Source organism: Dendrobates tinctorius, unplaced genomic scaffold (genome assembly GCF_039654945.1).
Source record: "Dendrobates tinctorius isolate UK_male_01 unplaced genomic scaffold, ASM3965494v1 ptg000041l, whole genome shotgun sequence".
NCBI lineage: Eukaryota > Metazoa > Chordata > Amphibia > Anura > Dendrobatidae > Dendrobates > Dendrobates tinctorius.
Genome location: NW_027361709.1, coordinates 6,526,047 through 6,543,946, shown reverse-complemented (window position 1 = coordinate 6,543,946; position 17,900 = coordinate 6,526,047). Strand labels below are relative to the sequence as shown.

General features: G+C 43.8%; 1 protein-coding gene across 2 annotated transcripts in view; it reads left to right on the top strand.

The window, feature by feature from the left end:
* Positions 1-17,310, top strand: part of COL7A1 (collagen type VII alpha 1 chain) — a 144,762-nt gene extending 127,452 nt beyond the window's left edge. For both annotated transcript variants that reach the window (XM_073575067.1, XM_073575068.1), the window contains exons 117-121: positions 398-496; positions 5,575-5,694; positions 5,964-6,026; positions 11,857-12,030; positions 12,648-17,310. In XM_073575067.1, coding sequence (XP_073431168.1) covers positions 398-496; positions 5,575-5,694; positions 5,964-6,026; positions 11,857-12,030; positions 12,648-12,673 — 482 coding nt within the window. In that variant the 3' untranslated portion in view covers positions 12,674-17,310. The remainder of the gene's footprint in view (positions 1-397; positions 497-5,574; positions 5,695-5,963; positions 6,027-11,856; positions 12,031-12,647) is intronic.
* Positions 17,311-17,900: the final 590 nt, after the last annotated feature.

The window sequence follows — 17,900 nt, the reverse complement described above, 5'->3', positions numbered from 1 at the left end:
ACGTGTGCACATACCCTTAGCAATATTAGCCCTACTATGACCATGCATGCACCTCTGCTATTATATACTAAATGTAAAGGGCAAGTGGTGTGCAACGAAAATAAAGCTAATATCAGCTGCATTACTGCAAACCAAGTCACTGGGGTACCCCAGGTTTTTTTTTTCCCAAAGACAGCGCCACTCCTGTCCACGGTGACACCTGGTATTACAGCTCAGTCCCCAAAAATATATTTTGCGCTAATGCGGCTGCTGTTACTGATCTCAGTTGCTCTTTAATCCTATAAATGATGTATTTGTATCCGTGACTCTTGACTTGCACACGGCATGTGACTGTATTAACGTGCCCGTCTTGTTCCCGGCATATCTGAATCTGTTGTTATGTCCTTGCACCTCCCAGGTTCTGTTTCCAACTATCCATCTCCCCCACCGTATCCATCTAACCCTCGTCTTGTCCCAGTCCCAGCCCTAAAGTTCTCTCACATTGCTGAAGACGAGGGTGAGTTGGCATCGCCGGGACGTGCGCTGCGGCAGCAGTTTCTGTCCATACCACAAGTCTCTTGCGCTTCACAAATCCAAATAATCCGGTGTTGCTTCCTCTTTGCTTCCTTGCAATACTTGGCATGCTATCGGGACGGCTGGCAAAGGTTTTACACTCTGGGCACATGGAAGGAGATCCAGATGCACTACAGATTGGGCAATTTATTGCCAGCACTGAGGAAAGATGTTCCACCATATTGCCACTGCCAAACCTCAGCTTGTAACCTGGGGGAATTTTGCAAGCTTTCTCCTATGTTCTTCCTATATTGCGTCCCAAGGGAACATAAATATACCAATTACATATTTCAAAGTCCCTCACCTGGTAAAGTCTAAGGCTATGTTCACACAAAGGTTTTGGTTTTTTTTGTTATAGGGGATCCTTTTCAAATCCCACCTCAAAAAAAACACTCCATAAACTCTTGGGAAACTTTTTCAATTAATTTCTTAGGGTTCATAAAAGGAACAATATCCAGAGGAGAGACGGTGCAACAGAGTCTAGACAAATGACGCATGGATAAGTGATAATCAGGACAGCAGGGAATGCAGGATGGCAGACAAAAAAGCCGAGCAGGTAGCAAGGATAAGGCAGAGCCAGCTGTGTGGATTCACATAGGAATAGTACCAGTTTAAGAAAAAAGCAGAGACGCAATTAATCATAGGAATGCAGTCTGGTATCTTCTGGTAGGGCAATGGTTAAACACAGGAGAAACTGAGAAATAAATACGATCTGGTATCCTCTAGCAGAGCAATGGTTAAGAGCAGCGAAGTAACAGAAAAGTAAATGCAGTTTGGTTCCTTCTAGCAGGTTAATAGCAGTGATGTATCCGCAAGTAAATGCAAGTCTGGTACCTTACCACAAGGCAATGGTTAGTAGCAACGATGTAGCAGAGAATTAAATGTAGTCTGGTATATTACAGCATAACAATGGTTAATAGCAGTGATGTAACAGAGAACTAAATGCAGTATGGTATGTTCCAGCAGGGCAATGATTAATAGCAGTGATGTAACAGAAAAGTAAATGCAGTCTGATATCTTCCTGCAGGGCAATGGTTAATAGCAGCGATGTAACAGAGAAGTAAATGCAGTCTGGTATCTTCCTGCAGGGCAATGGTTAATAGCAGCGATGTAACAGAGAAGTAAATGCAGTCTGGTATCTTCCTGCAGGGCAATGGTTAATAGCAGCGATGTAACAGAGAAGTAAATGCAGTCTGGTGTCTTCCTGTAGCGAAATGGTAAATAGTAACACTACAACAGAGAAGTAGATCCAGTCTGGCATCTTCCAGCAGTGCAATGGTTAATAGCAGGAGTTAAATCATGTAAATGTAGGAAACATGGCTGAACATTAAAATAATGCTGGTTGTAACATGGAAATCAGGAGAATCTGAGGAGATGACAAACACCTGACTGCAGCCGAGCCCAATGAAATTGCATTTAATTTCAAGATGTCTTTCTTGAAGCACCTGTGGATAATGCTACTTAATAGCCAAATTCCTTTAGCATCAGCCAAAGCTGGCAATAATAGGCCTAGGGTGATGATGTCACAGGACTTTGCCAGTTATCTGAAAAACCAAGGGTAGACTGCTGTAATGGAGGGCAGCCATAGCAGAAGGAAGACAGTCCTGTCATTTGTCCTGGGACTGGTAACATCAAAACAATACAAAGAGCGCATCTGGACAAAAATTCTTCAATAATTCCCTCCAAAATAAGTGTTTCCTGAATCTTACACATGACACCAGAAAAACGCTGTTTGCATGCATTTTTGCATGCGTTTGCTTTGCTTATGCACATGCGTTCTATTTGAGATCAGACAAAAATGGGCGTGTCTCATGGAATTTCTATTTACATTTTGAAGAACGCATGCGTATTGAACGCATTCGTATGCATGTCCTTGCGTACGCATGCGTTTTTTTCATGCACTCATCCGCATGCGCATGAGTGATCGGACCCAAAGAGTGGTCGTAAATGGCTGCACATCCAGTTGGAAGAATGTCTCAAGTGGGGTACCACAGGGCTCTGTCCTAGGCCCTGTATTGTTCAACATCTTTATCAATGATTTAGATGAAGGAATTGAGGGTAAACTGATTAAATTTGCTGATGACACAAAGCTAGGAGGGATAGCTAATACTAGAGAAGAGAGAGAGAGGATTCAAAAAGATTTAAATAAACTGGAGAAGTGGGCAGCAACTAACAGAATGGTTTTTAACAGGGAGAAATGCAAAGTACTACATCTGGGCAATAAAAATGAAAAAAGCATATATAGAATGGGAGGAATAGGGCTAAGTGACAGCACATGTGAAAAAGACTTGGGTATACTAATAGATCACAGACTGAATATGAGTCAACAGTGTGATGCAGCAGCAAAAAAGGCAAATGCAATTCTAGGATGTATTAACAGAAGCATACAGTCTAGATCACGTGAAGTCATTATTTCCCTCTACTCCTCTTTGGTCAGACCTCATCTGGAATATTGTGTCCAGTTTTGGGCACCACATTTTAAAAAAGACATCAACAAACTGGAGCAAGTTCAGAAAAGAGCGACCAGAATGGTGACCGGTCTGCAAACCCTGTCTTATGAGGAAAGGTTGCAGGATTTGGGAATGTTTAGTTTGCAAAAGAGAAGACTGAGAGGAGACTTAATAGCTGTCTACAAATATCTAAAGGGCTGTCACATTGTAGAAGGATCAACTTTATTCTCATTTGCACAAGGAAAGACTAGAAGCAATGGGATGAAACTGAATGGGAGGAGACACAGATTAGATATTAGAAAAAACTTTTTGACAGAGTGATCAATGAGTGGAACAGGCTGCCACGAGAAGTGGTGAGTTCTCCTTCAATGGAAGTCTTCAAACAGAGGCTGGACAGACATCTGACTGGGATGATTTAGCGAATCCTGCTTTGAGCAGGGGGTTGGACCAGATGGCCCAGGAGGTCCCTTCCAACTCTACGATTCTATGATTCTATGACTGCGCATATTTGACGGATTTTTGCCGCTTCCAAAAATGCAACATGTTGCGTTCGCCGAACCCCGGCGAAAAAAGAAGCATCCGTACGCATACGCATGTGAACTGATGCAAACGCATGCCCCTGCGTACACCATGTTAAAGATAGGTACACATAACGTATGTGGATCTATGCGGATGAAACGCTGCGCCCACAGACGCAAATGTGAAACCAGCTTTAAACATCTCATACAACTTTGTCTGCACATAGCCTAAGGCCAACAGGAAGGCCAATGATCAACTGGAAAGTTTTTAGATTATTAAACAAAAACTTGGTCAACTTAGAGAAACTATCTATAGAACTTAAGATCAAAGCTTCTAAACTTCTGCCACCAGATTTCTAAATGTCTTCTTAATTCTATGACAGCAGCCTGGCACATACACATGGTACGGTTCGTCTAAAATGCACATGCATTGGCCTTCAGTGATAGCGCAAGACCGCTCATTGTGGGTCATCTAGGGGGCTGAATTTTCCTATGGATCACACCAGCAGTACGATCAGGTTGAGCTGTGTCCGTAATAACCTTTCTGGCTTGTTCTATGGTGGTCAATTGCAGAGGGCTTGATCTGTGGTGGTCAGTTGCAGAGGGCGTGATCTATGGAGGTCAGTTCCAGAGGGCTTGTTCTGTGGTGGTCAGTTGCAGAGGGTTTGTTCCATGGTGGTCAGTTCCAGAGGGCTTGTCTCATGGTGGTCAGTTCCAGAGAGCTTGTCTCATTGTGGTCAGTTCCAGAGAGCTTGTCTCATTGTGGTCAGTTCCAGAGAGCTTGTTTCATTGTGGTCAGTTCCAGAGGGCTTGTTCCATGGTAATCAGTTCCAGAGGGCTTGTCCCATGGTGGTCAGTTCCAGAGAGCTTGGCTCATTGTGGTCAGCTCCAGAGAGCTTGTTCTATGGTGGTCAGTTCCAGAGGGCTTGTTCCAGAGGGCTTGATTCATTGTGGTCAGTTCCAGAGGGCTTGTTCTATGGTGGTCAGTTCCAGAGAGCTTGTTCTATGGTGGTCAGTTGCAGAGGGCTTTTTCCATGGTGGTCAGTTGCAGAGGGCTTTTTCCATGGTGGTCAATTGCATAGGGCGCCTTGCATGGATAAGTATAATGATTCTCATTCTTCGCTCCTCATCTTGTGTTATTTCTTTCATTGTGGTCGTCCTTTATTGAAAAAGACATCAAGAAGCAAGAAGACAAACAGGACCATGGCCAAAGTGATCTCCTGCATGTCCTGTCTGCTGCGTATAGATGTTATCACCATTGTTTTAACTAACACATGTCTCCGATTTGTGTCTCACGTTGCTGACATTACTGGGAGATTTACTTACTAATGCTTTGGTGAGAACTTTTTTCATGGAAGACACCTAGTTCGTTTATGGAGGCTTGCAGGAAATGCTCTCACTACCGTCCAAGGTTTTTGCTACCATAGTGCCATCTTCTTAATATCTTACCAATTTTCCTTGAGCATCAGCTCAAAGATGCTTTTTGCACATGCTTAGTACATTTCAATCAATAGGTTAAACATTTCTAAGACTGTTATAGATTTCCGGTGTTTGGGGCTTTTTGGTCAATTCATGCTTCACATTTAAATAGGACTTGTCAATAGTTAAAAAAATTGAGTTAAACACCTTGTAAAAAAAACCTGAGCTCCCCTGATTCTGCTGCTCTTTTTTTTGTGCTACATCGCTCTATTTCAGAGATATTCACATTTATTTCTTTCGGGGCACAGTATGTGAAATCTCTGCTTGGGCGTTTCTGCAGAGTCTTCCCTGGGGGCGTGTGCTTTCACCCCTGCCTCAGAGCTGTGATTGGCAGGTTTAGAAGGGAGGGGTGGTAGCGCACGACCCCAGAGAAAACTCTGAAGACATGCCCAAGCATTAATAAATGATAATCAATGGTGCACATTGTGAAATGGCGCAAATAGCTTGGTGCTTCTTTTAGGTCTGGCATCGCTTTTTGCTTTTTTCTGCTTCAGGTTTACATTTTAAGCTTCATCCCTTATGAAGTTCAGACATTTCTGTTCTTCTTGTGACATGTATTCCCATGATTTCTCCAGGACGTGAGCTGAGGGTGGTGGTGAACACTAATGATCCGGATTACGAGCATATATACACCGTGGATGATTACAAGGAAACCATGGATGAAGATGGGACGGAGAGCACTATCCTGGCAGATGGTCAGTATGATAGTCAGTGGCCTGCCTGGACAACTATACTAAATCAGCGCCACTCCTGTTCACAGGTTGTGTCTGGTATTGCAGCTCTGTCCCATTCACTTCAATGTAGCTTAGCTGCAATACCAGACACAGCCTGTGAACAGGGAGGGAGCTGTTTTTATAGACAGACAGCCTATTATACTATAGAAACCTTTTAATCATCTATTTCGTAATAGAAGAAAAGAAAAACTGACCCCACAGTATGTTTTTGGCATATGTTTCCTTTACAGACATGACAATCCCAACAGCATCTGAGGCCAGTCTGCGAAACAAGAGGGACACTGAAAAACATGGTAGCTATAGCCTACAATGTATTATACTGCCATTAATATACTGCTACTGTACTGTATTACTACTATGGATTATAATCGTACCGTTACACACTAGCATTATACTACTACGGATTATAATCGTACCATTATACACTATTACTATACTACTACTATGGACTATAATCATACCATTATTGTGACGTCCGTCCGCGGATCTGGACTGCAGTAGGGACAGCACCCCGAGAAACCCCGAGACCCTTAACCCCTGTACATGGATCTGGAATTGTAGCAAGGCCCAGGGGGGTGGCTGTCTGGTGGAGCAGTGCGCCAGAGCAGGACGGTCGCCAATAGGGAAGAAGGCGGGGAACCAAAAACGTAGTCAGAAACCGGGAGAGCAGCGGAGGTACAGAAACGGCAGGCAGTGGCAGAGTCGACAGTCCAGGCCAAGGTCACAAACCGGGAGATCGGCAAGGTACAAAAAACGGCAGGCAGTAGCAGAGTCGAATATGCAGGCCAAGGTCACAAACCAGGAGAATGGCAGAGGTACAGAATCGTCAGGCAGTAGAGGGGTCAGAAATCCAGGCTGAGGTCAGAGTCAAACAATAGCAAATCACACCGTAGCACATAGGGGAACCAAGAATATATCCGGCGGCTTGCAAGACCAGTCCCAAGGTATTTGAGGGATCAGGTCATCCCTCACAGGCTCCCGGACTGATGATGTCACCAGGACCGCCCCCAGGACCAGGCCAGATGATGATGCACCAACCCCTTCATGATTGACAGAGGAGCAGAGCCTGCGTCCATCAGATGCTTGCGCAGGAGCCCCCTTCTCTGTCGCCGCCATTACTCGGGGGCGAACCACGGCGCCTCCCAGTGGCCGAGGCAGGAACAGCAGGCCCCGAGTCTGACGGCAACGTGACAGTACCCCCCCCCCTCTAAGAGGGGCCTCCAGACCCTCAAAACCCGCTTTGTCAGGGTGAAGGAGATGAAATCTCCTAATTAATGCTTTGGTATGGATGTTCCCCACGGGGACCCAGGACCTTTCCTCCGGGCCGTAGCCCTTCCAGTGTACAAGATACTGTATGGAGCCTCTCACAAGGCGGGAGTCAAGGATACCCTGGACTTCATACTCCAAGGTACCCCTGACGGAAACAGGAGGAGGAGGGGATTGGACAGGGTGAATTGGGGAGTGATACAGCTTGAGGAGAGACTTGTGGAACACGTTGGGCAACTTAAATGACTGAGGAAGTTTTAAACGGAAGGCTACCGGGTTAATCACCTCTATAATTTCATATGGGCCAATAAATCTGGGACCCAGTTTGGCAGACGGCACTTTAAGCTTGATGTTTTTGGTAGAGAGCCAAACCTTGTCTCCAACTCCCAGGTGCGGCCCCTTAGACTGCCGTCTGTTCGCAGCCGAAGCCTGTCTAACCTGGGTCCCTTTCAAGTTCGAGTTTACCTAAGACCAAATCGTTTTTAAGCGATGTGTATTTTTCTCTACCCCAGGGAGCTCCGACATCCTGGCCGAGAATGAACCAAAGCGCGGATGCAGTCCATGGTTGCATAAAAAGGGGTTAGTCTTAATGGAGTCCTGGTATCAATTATTTAGGGAAAACTCGGCTAATGGCAGATGTTCCACCCAATCGGACTGATGTTCTGACACATAACAGCGGAGGTATTGCTCCAGAGCCTGGTTGGTACGCTCGGTTTGACCATTGGTTTCGGGGTGGTAGGCAGAGGAGAAGGACAACTCAATACCAATGCGTTTGCAGAACGCCCTCCAGAATTTTGAGACGAACTGTGTACCTCTGTCGGACACAATATTCACCGGAGCACCATGAAGACGTACAACATGCACAATGAACAGTTTACTCAAGTTTTCGGAGTTAGGTAACCCAGACAGGGGGACAAAATGACATTGTTTGCTGAACCTGTCCACCACCACCCAGATACACGTTTTTCCATTTTAGGGCGGCAGGTCCGTAATGAAGTCCATGGAGATGTGGGTCCATGGACTCTCAGGGGTGGGCAAGGACTGGAGCCAGCCGGCAGGGCGATTATGGGGGGACTTGGCGCGGGCACAGACTTTACACGCTAAAACATAGTCTTTACAGTCCTTAACCACCGTCGGCCACCAAAAGTTCCTGGTTACCAATCTGGTGGTTTTATTGAGACCAGGATGGCCTGCCAGAACAGAGTCATGCGATTCTTTAAGAACTTGTAGGCGAAACGTAGCCGGGACGAACAATTTTTTTGGGGGTGTAGTGTCAGGAGCTTGTTTTGGGGACCTACGGATCTCCTCCAGAGGGTCCAAAGACACTGCCGACACAACGATCCCATTGGCCAATATCGGGACTGGGCTTGTGAGGGGCAAAAACTGCGAGAGAGGGCATCGGCCCTCACATTTTTAGTACCAGGGCGAAAGGTGATTAAAAAAATCAAACCTAGAGAAGAACAAGGCCCACCTTGCCTGTCTAGGACTTAGTCTTTTAGCTGACTCCAGGTAGGTCAGGTTCTTGTGATCAGTAATTACAGTGATCTTATGTTTGGCGCCTTCGAGGAAGTGGCGCCATTCCTCGAAGGCCCATTTGATTGCCAATAATTCCCGATTACCTATATCATAGTTTTTCTCAGTGGCAGAGAATTTGCGGGGAAAAAAAAGCACGTGGGCGAAGCTGAGTGAGGGATGCAGTGCCTTGTGATAGCACTGCTCCCACTCCGACTTCAGAGGCATCTACTTCTACAATAAACGGACGGTCCAGATCAGGCTGAACCAAAACCAGGTTGGCCACAAAGCACTCCTTTAGCGTAGAAAATGCCTGAATTGCCTCAGGGTTCCAATTGGCCACGTCTGCCACTTTCCGGGTCAAATCCGTGAGTGGTTTGGCAATTTCTGAGAAACCCCTGATGAACTTGCGGTAATAATTAGCAAACCCTAAAAATCGCTGTAGTGCTTATAGCGATTTGGGTTGTACCCAGGCTTTAATAGGTTGGATCTTGGCAGGATCCATGCGGAACCCTTTGCCTGAGACCATGTACCCTAAAAACTGTACCTCCTCAAAAAAAACAAAAACACATTTCTCCAGTTTAGCAAACAAGGAGTGTTCTCGCAGTCTCTGCAGCACAGAACAGACGTGTTGAGCGTGTGTCACAGGGTCAGCAGAGTAAATCAAGATGTCATCTAAATACACGACGACATACACCCCACAAATATCCCTGAAAATATCATTACCAAAGTTATGAAATATGGCAGGTGCGTTACTGAGTCCGAACGGCATTACAAGGTACTCAAAGTGGCCAAGGGGTGTATTAAACGCGGTTTTCCACTCATCGCCGTCTCTTATGCGGACCAGGTTATATGCCCCCCCGAGGTCAAGTTTAGTAAACCAACGGGCTCCCATTAGCTGATGAAAAAGATCAGGGATGAGTGGAAGCGGATACTGGTTCTTTATAGTGATTGCGTTTAATTCCCAGTAACCAATGCAGGGTCTGAGACCACCATCCTTCTTCTCTACAAAGAAGAACCTGGCCCCAACTGGAGAAATGGACGGTCTAATAAACCCTTTCTTTAAGCTGTCTGCTATATAGTCATTCATGGCCTGACGCTCTGGAGCGGAGAGATTAAATATTCTCCCTTTTGGGAGACGGGCATCCGGAATCAGGTCTATAGGGCAATCATACTCTCTGTGGGGGGGTAACTTCTCAGATTCTACAATAGAAAAAACATCTTCATAGTCTCTGAAAGCAAACGGTATGAGGGGGGGTTTTAAGCTTAACTTGGTTTACTGCTAATGATATGCAGTTATCCTGACACTGCGAACTCCAGCGCACAACATCAGCCAGGTGCCAGTCGATGACAGGATTGTGCTGGCGTAACCACGGCATTCCCAGAATAACTGCAGAGGATAAATCCATCACAAAAAATGACATAAGATCGGTATGTAATGCTACCACAGACATGGCAATTTTCGCAGTAACAAATTTAACCTCCTCCTGAATAATGGATGTGCCATTAATAGCCGTTTTAATAGGTTTTAATAGGGGCATTAAGTCTTAGTAGCGGTACACCAAGATCCCTAGCAGCCAAAGAATCCATAAAACTTCCTTCAGATCCACTATCCACATAAGCTTTTAAACACAGAGATTTCTGACTAAATGAAAGAGAGATAGGTAATAAAACTTTAGCAGCATCTGCGGGCAGGACCTGAGCCCCTGGGCAACCATGGCCAGAGCCACCCAGGGGCCGATGTCCCAGGAGTGTGGATCTCTGACGTTCAGCTTTCTCCCTGAAGTCTCTAGACTGCAGCATGTTTATGCAGGAAGATGAGAGTGATCCTCCAGACTGTGCACTGAAGCAAGTAACAGGTGGTCAGGCCAAAAATCAGCTCAGGCAGGAGAAGGGGAAAAAAAAGTTCAGGGAGATTGCTTTTGTATATGTTGGATATATACACAAGAAGCAGTTTTTTTTTTTTATGGCCAGATATAATGTGATGTCCATCCGCAGATCTGGACTGCAGTAGGGACAGCACCCCGAGAAACCCCGAGACCCTTAACCCCTATACAGGGATCTGGAATTGTAGCAAGGCCCAGGGGGGTGGCTGTCTGGTGGAGCAGTGCGCCAGAGCAGGACGGTCGGCAATAGGGAGGAAGGCGGGGAACCAAAAATGTAGTCAGAAACCGGGAGAGCAGCGGAGGTACAGAAACGGCAGGCAGTGGCAGAGTCGACAGTTCAGGCCAAGGTCACAAAACGGGAGAGCGACAAGGTACAAAAACGGCAGGCAGTAGCAGAGTCGAATATCCAGGCCAGGGTCAAAAACCAGGAGAATGGCAGAGGTACAGAATCGTCAGGCAGTAGAGGGGTCAGAAATCCAGGCTGAGGTCAGAGTCAAACAATAGCAAATCACACCGTAGCACATAGGGGAACCAAGAATATATCCGGCGGCTTGCAAGACCAGTCCCAAGGTATTTGAGGGATCAGGTCATCCCTCACAGGCTCCCGGACTGATGAGGTCATCAGGACCACCCCCAGGACCAGGCCAGATGATGTTGCACCAACCCCTTCATGATTGACAGAGGAGCGGAGCCTGCGTCCATCAGATGCCTGCGCAGGAGCTCCCTTCTCTGTCGCCGCCATCATTCGGGGGCGAACCACTTCGCCTTCCAGTGGCCGAGGCAGGAACAGCAGGCCCCGAGTCTGACGGCGTTGTGACAGTTCGGCGCCTCCTAGTGGCCGAGGCCGGGACAGCAGGCCCCGAGTCTGATGGCGACGTGACAGTCCGGCGCCTCCTAGTGGCCGAGGCCGGGACGGCAGGCCCCGAGTCTGACGGCAACGTGACAATTATACACTATTACTATACTACTACTATGGACTATAATCGTACCGTTATACACTATTATTATACTACTACTAGAGACTATTACTAATGTTACATATTATTATTATACTACCACCTTACACCATAATACTACTGTTGTATACAATCATTATACTACTACTATACGCTGTAATACTAATGTTATATATTATTATTATACTACTACTCTACACTATAATACTACCGTTATATGCTATTATTATATGACCACTATAGACTAGAATACTCCTTTTTTATACTATCTTTATGCTACAATTCTAGGCTATATTACTTCTATTTTATACTGTTATACTACTGCAGCCTATGATGCTCCTCCTATATACTATTATTACTGTGCTAATAATGCCATAGACGATTATCCGTGTTATATTATTTCTATGGATATTCTATTATTTTGATGCCACTTCTATAGATTTCTTGGAGGTTCTCATAGTTTAGACCTCAGTACTTGTGCCTGAGTCTCATTTTGCTTTCAGATGTGTGCAGTCTCCCAATGGTGGAAGGCGAATGCACCAAATACACATTAAAATGGTATTATAATCAGCGGGCGAGAGGATGTCGGCCGTTTGTGTACAGCGGCTGCGGCGGTAATCCCAACCGATTTGACGAGAAGGACGAATGTGAGCTACAATGTGTGCACAGAAAAGAAGGTTGGTATCACATCTATAACCTTTCATGGGACTTATAATGTCACAACACTTTTTCATTTATCGTATCAACCAAGTGCACTAAATAAGAAAAAAAATAAATTTCCGGATTTAGATTAGGATTTTTTTTTAGGTTTATTTTGGATTTTTTAGGTTCATTTCAATTTCTAACAGCATTTTAGATATTTAAGGGTTTGTACCAAAATTATAAATTAATCCCTAGTAATAGGAAGAAGGATAACTTACTGATCGCGGGGGGGGGGATTGTTGCCACCGATGCCAGTATCAGGGCTCCATAGACAAAGAATGGAGTGAAGAGCGCATGGTCAGCCTCTGCTCAATTCTGAGTCCGGTCCCTGGAGAAGTCGGCTTATTCCTAAGCTCAGTCTCAGAGGAATAAACATTCCAGTCCTTTGAGTTGATGTAGGCTCAGAAGTCACAGAAGACAGGAGCTCCCACCGGAATAGTCTCAAAAAGGGGTCACCCATAATGAAAAGGGATGGGGCCGATGCAGACTAAAGCCTCCTCTCGACGGGCCGTGAATCTTGTTGCATGCCCATTCGCTTTACACAACTGCATGTAGTAAATTTTTTTTTTTTTTTTTTTTTTTTAATTTGCAGATAAACCACAAGAAGATGGAAGTTAAGAGATCGCGCAGTCGTAGAAAAATAGATGTATATTATAATATTTTTATAAGATTGACTAAGTTTGAAAGGAAAAAGGAAAACTTTGCAAGTTACAGGGTCCAAATGATGTTCCTCTGTCCTCACATCTGGGAAATATTTGTATTTGTTATTGTGAATATAATGATGATTTCTGTATCTCTTATTATATGGTGCATAGAACTTTTTTTTTTCGTAGCAGAGATTGGTGCTATATTTTATACTATTTTTCTGCCAAAAAGGGAAATTTCTAAATAAATAAAACAACTTTATACAGGTTGTAGGTTACATTAGAGAAAAAGAATGATTTGTAACTGAGTAAAGAAAAATCTGATTAATATGGCAGAAAGACCTACCAATCGGAAAAGCTAGGGTAATCCCAAGCCCTGTGGCCCCTTCTGTTGTTCAGTTACAACATGGCCTTGAGTTGTCGACTTTAGCAAGCTCAGACTAGTTGCCAAGGGCTTGCTGATGGCCAACCTCAGCTTAGAGACGAGTTGGCCGTGATTTGAAGACTTGAGTTGGCTCAGACTAGTTGTAGGGACAAGCTGACGGACGACCTAACGTGTAACCTCAGCTTAGAGTCTACAATAAGCTAAGGGTAGATATTAGGTTTGCCATCAGAAAATTCTTAGCAACTAGTCTGAGTTTACAACTCAAGGCCAAGTTGACATCAGTATGCTCAGTCTAGTTGAAAAGGATTTGTTGATGGTAAACCTAATATGTAGCCTCAGCTAAGAGACAACTTGGCCTGGAGCTGTAGACTTGAATAAGCTCAGTCTAGTTGCTAAGGATTTACGAATTGCCAATCTAATACACAATGTCAGTTTAGAGACAAATTGGTCTTGATTTGTAAACTTAAACTTAGTCTAGTTGCTAAGGACTTCCCAACAGATAACCTAATATCTCAAATTAATGACAACTTCCCCTTGAGTTGTAGACTTAAGTAAGCTCAGTCTAGTTGCTAGGTACTTGCTGAATGAAAACCTTATAACCTCAGCTCCATGACAACTTGGTCTTTGAGTTGTAAGCTTGAGTATCCTCAGACTCATCGCTAGGGACATGCCGACGAGCAACCTAATATGTAACCTCAACTTGGAGTCTACAGTTTCAAGCCCAACTGTGTCTAAGATAAGGCTAGGTTTGCCATCAGCAAGTTCTTAGCAACTAGTCTGACCTTCCTCAAGTTTACAACTCAAGGCCTAGCTGATTGCCAGTCTAATATATAACCTCATTTTAGAGACAACTTGGTCTTGATTTCTAAATTTGAGTAAACTCAGTTTAGTTGCTCAGAACTTCCTGACAGACAACATAACATATAATCTCATTTTAATGACAACTTGCATTTGAGTTGTAGACTTAAAGCTCAGTCTAGTTGCTAGGTTGCTAGGGACTTGCTGAAGGCTAACCTAATATATAGCCACAGCTTAGAGGCAACTTAGACCTTGAGTTTTAGACTTGTTTAAGCTCAGTCTGGGTGCTAAGGATTTTCTTATTGCCAGTCTAATATATAATCTCATTTTAGAGACCACCTGGCCTTGATTTCTAAATTTGAGTAAGCTCAGTCTAGTTGCTAGGGACTTGCTGAAGGCTAACCTAATATATAGCCACAGCTTAGAGGCAACTTAGACCTTGAGTTTTAGACTTGTTTAAGCTCAGTCTGGGTGCTAAGGATTTGCTTATTGCCAGTCTAATATATAATCTCATTTTAGAGACCACCTGGCCTTGATTTCTAAATTTGTGTAAGCTCAGTCTAGTTGCTAAGAAATTTCCGACAGACAACCTAATATATAATCTCAATTTAGTGACAACTTGCCCTTGAGTTGAAGACTTAAGAAAGCTCAGTCTAGTTGCTAGGGATTTGCTGAAGGACAACCTCAGTTTAGAGACAACTTGCCTTTGATTGCTAGACTTGAGTAAGGTCAGTCTAGTTACTAGGGACTTGCTGAACGACAGCCTTAAGACTTCAGCAAAGTAATAAATTGAGCCTTGAGTTGTAGGCTTCATTAAGCTCAGACTGGTTGCTAAGGGCATTCTGCCTGACAGCTGTGCTGCTCTTAGGCAGTGTCTCCATAGCAACCAGTCTGACTTAAATAGCTGTTAAGCTTATAGGGCGATTCTGGAGCCATTACAGTCTCATCTTTCCTGCCTTATTAATCAAATTTTTCTTAAAAAAACCAAAAAAGAACACTTTACAAAACCAGTAATTTCTCTTGTGACTAACTGGAAACCAGTGACACCCCCTAGACTTATGGTAATCGCCAGCATTCTAGATACATTTCCATTAATTTATCGAACAGTCATAGGTGCTTGTATCTACACACAGGAATCCCTACAACCTGCCGATCGCGCGTCTGTATGTAAATAACCAATATATACTATATAAATGCATTATATAAGAAAATGGTTGTAAACCAGAAATAATAAAAAAAAAAGATTTCAGGGACTGTAATATGGTGCTATGACGACCTCCAGACAAGCATATTGCTTGCAGATTATTATAAATCGCTTACTGTTTTTTTATTATCCGTAGGTTTTTCTTTTTGTATTTTTGCAGGCAGTGGAATGAAATTTCTAGCTGATAAGTCCACTATAACCACTCACATCTAATCCAAAACACCCAATAGTTCGTGCCCAGGAAATTCCAAGTAATTCTGGGTTACATTTAACCAGATTACATTTTATCTCCACGTTTAAAGGGCAACTCCAGCCGTGTAAAAAATGGCGCTACCTGTATTCTAGTGCAGAGGCATTATAGCAGTTCTATTACTAACCAAGGTGAGCAGTATTATAGTAGCTACAGCAGTTACCGTAGTACTATTTGGACAGATGTTATTTATGCATGATATAGCGGTTTTATTTTATAAATGTTGACATTTTCAGAGAAATTGGAAAATCATTATTCAGATGTTAATACCAAAAGGGAATTTGTACTCAGAAAATAACACAAGCATAGAAATGTCAGAAATATTGTGCAATTTTCACTAGAATGACACTATTTGTTCTGTAGAATGATTTGTCAACATTCACCACCATTCATAATAGGTGATGTCACAGCTCACCTCCTCATCCCTCCTGTACAATGACTGATATAATCTCTATATACAGTAGATAACACAGGATCTACCATTCACAATAGGTGATGTCACAGCTCACCTCCTCCTCCTACACAATGACTGATAACACCTCTATATACAGTAGATAACACAGGATGGATCCACCATTCACAATAGGTGATGTCACAGCTCACCTCCTCGTCCTCCTGTTCAATGACTGATAACACCTCTATATACAGTAGATAACACAGGATCCACCATTCACAGTAGGTGATGTCACAGCTCACCTCCACCTCCTGTACAGTGACTGCGAACACCTCTATATACAGCAGGTAACATAGGATCCACCATTCACAATAGATGATGTCACAGCTCACTTCCTCCTGTACAATGACTGATAACACCTCTATATACAGTAGATAACACAGGAACCACCATTCACAATAGGTGATATCACAGCTCACCTCCTCCTGTACAATGACTGAGAACACCTCTATATACAGCAGGTAACACAGGATCCACCATTCACAATAGATGATGTCACAGCTCACCTCCTCCTCCTGTACAATGACTGATAACACCTCTATATACAGTAGATAATGCAGTATCCATCATTTACAATAGGTGTCACAGCTCACCTCTTCCTCCTACACAATGACTGATAACACCTTTATATACAGTAGATAACACAGGATGGATCCACCATTCACAATAGATGATGTCACAGCTCACCTCCTTGTCCTCCTGTTCAATGACTGATAACACCTCTATATACAGTAGACAACACAGGATCCACCATTCACAATAGGTGATGTCACAGCTCACCTCTTCCTGTACAATGACTGATAACACCTCTATATATAGTAGATAACACAGGAACCACCATTCACAATAGGTGATATCACAGCTCACCTCCTCCTGTATAATGACTGATAACACCTCTATATACAGTAGATAGCACAGGATCCACCATTCACAATAGATATCACAGCTCACCTCCTCCTGTATAATGACTGATAACACCTCTATATACAGGAGATAACACAGGATCCACCAATCACAATAGATGATGTCACAGCTCATCTCCTCCTGTACAATGACTGAGAACACCTCTATATACAGTAGATAACACAGGATCCACCATTCACAATAGATGATATCACAGCTCACCTCCTCCTGTATAATGACTGATAACACCTCTATATACAGTAGATAACACAGGATCCACCATTCACAATAAGTGATGTCACAGCTCACCTCTTCCTCCTTTACAATGACTGATAACACCTCTGTATACAGTAGATAATGCAGTATCCATCATTTACAATAGATGTCACAGCTCACCTTCTCCACCATAAAGTGAATTTAAAAAAATAGGTGATTTTCTGGCGATTCCCTCTGATGTATAATGGTTGTACATATACCTTGTTGTCGGAGTTGCTCTTTACTTCATCGGTTATGGCTAGTGCAGGAGTACTGGCCTTCTGGACTCGTGTTTGCCTCTGTAGCTAAATCTACACCGTTTGTACTACTGCCTGAAATAAAAAGATTTTATTTAAAGTGAATGGTAATCTGAATGCCGCGCCTCATGATTTTCTGTATTATTGCCATTACGTGGTCATTCCAATGAATGCCGCCCATTAAATACATGGATATCCACAGCTGCCGGAGCAGAACTCTCTGGCTTTCTACCAGTTCTCCTCTCTTGCTAACAGAAGGGGTCGTCTATGATGTTCATATGTGTTACAATGAAATGTGTAGGAGGAGAAGCTACTGCCTTACTTATTCCAATCCCCATTGAACCACAATGCCCAGCAATGTATCTGACCTGACATTATGACACATGTGGACATATTCCGCCCCCTGATCCCTCATCCAGATTTTCTGACCTCACGTCCTACATCCATAGACATTAATATGGAATCGCTCCTCTGCAGATATAACGGACCCGCTCTTCTGGGAAGGATTTCTACAAGTTTTTTTAGGAGTCGGTGGGATTTTTTGCCCCTTCATTAATGGGGGAACAGATAAGGGTCTTCCCAAAACTGTTCTCACAAAGCTGAAGCGACAATTGTCCACAATGTCTTGTGCTGAAGATTAAGATTTTCCATCACCGGAGCTGAGGGTCCGAGGCCGCCCCCTGATAATAGCCCAT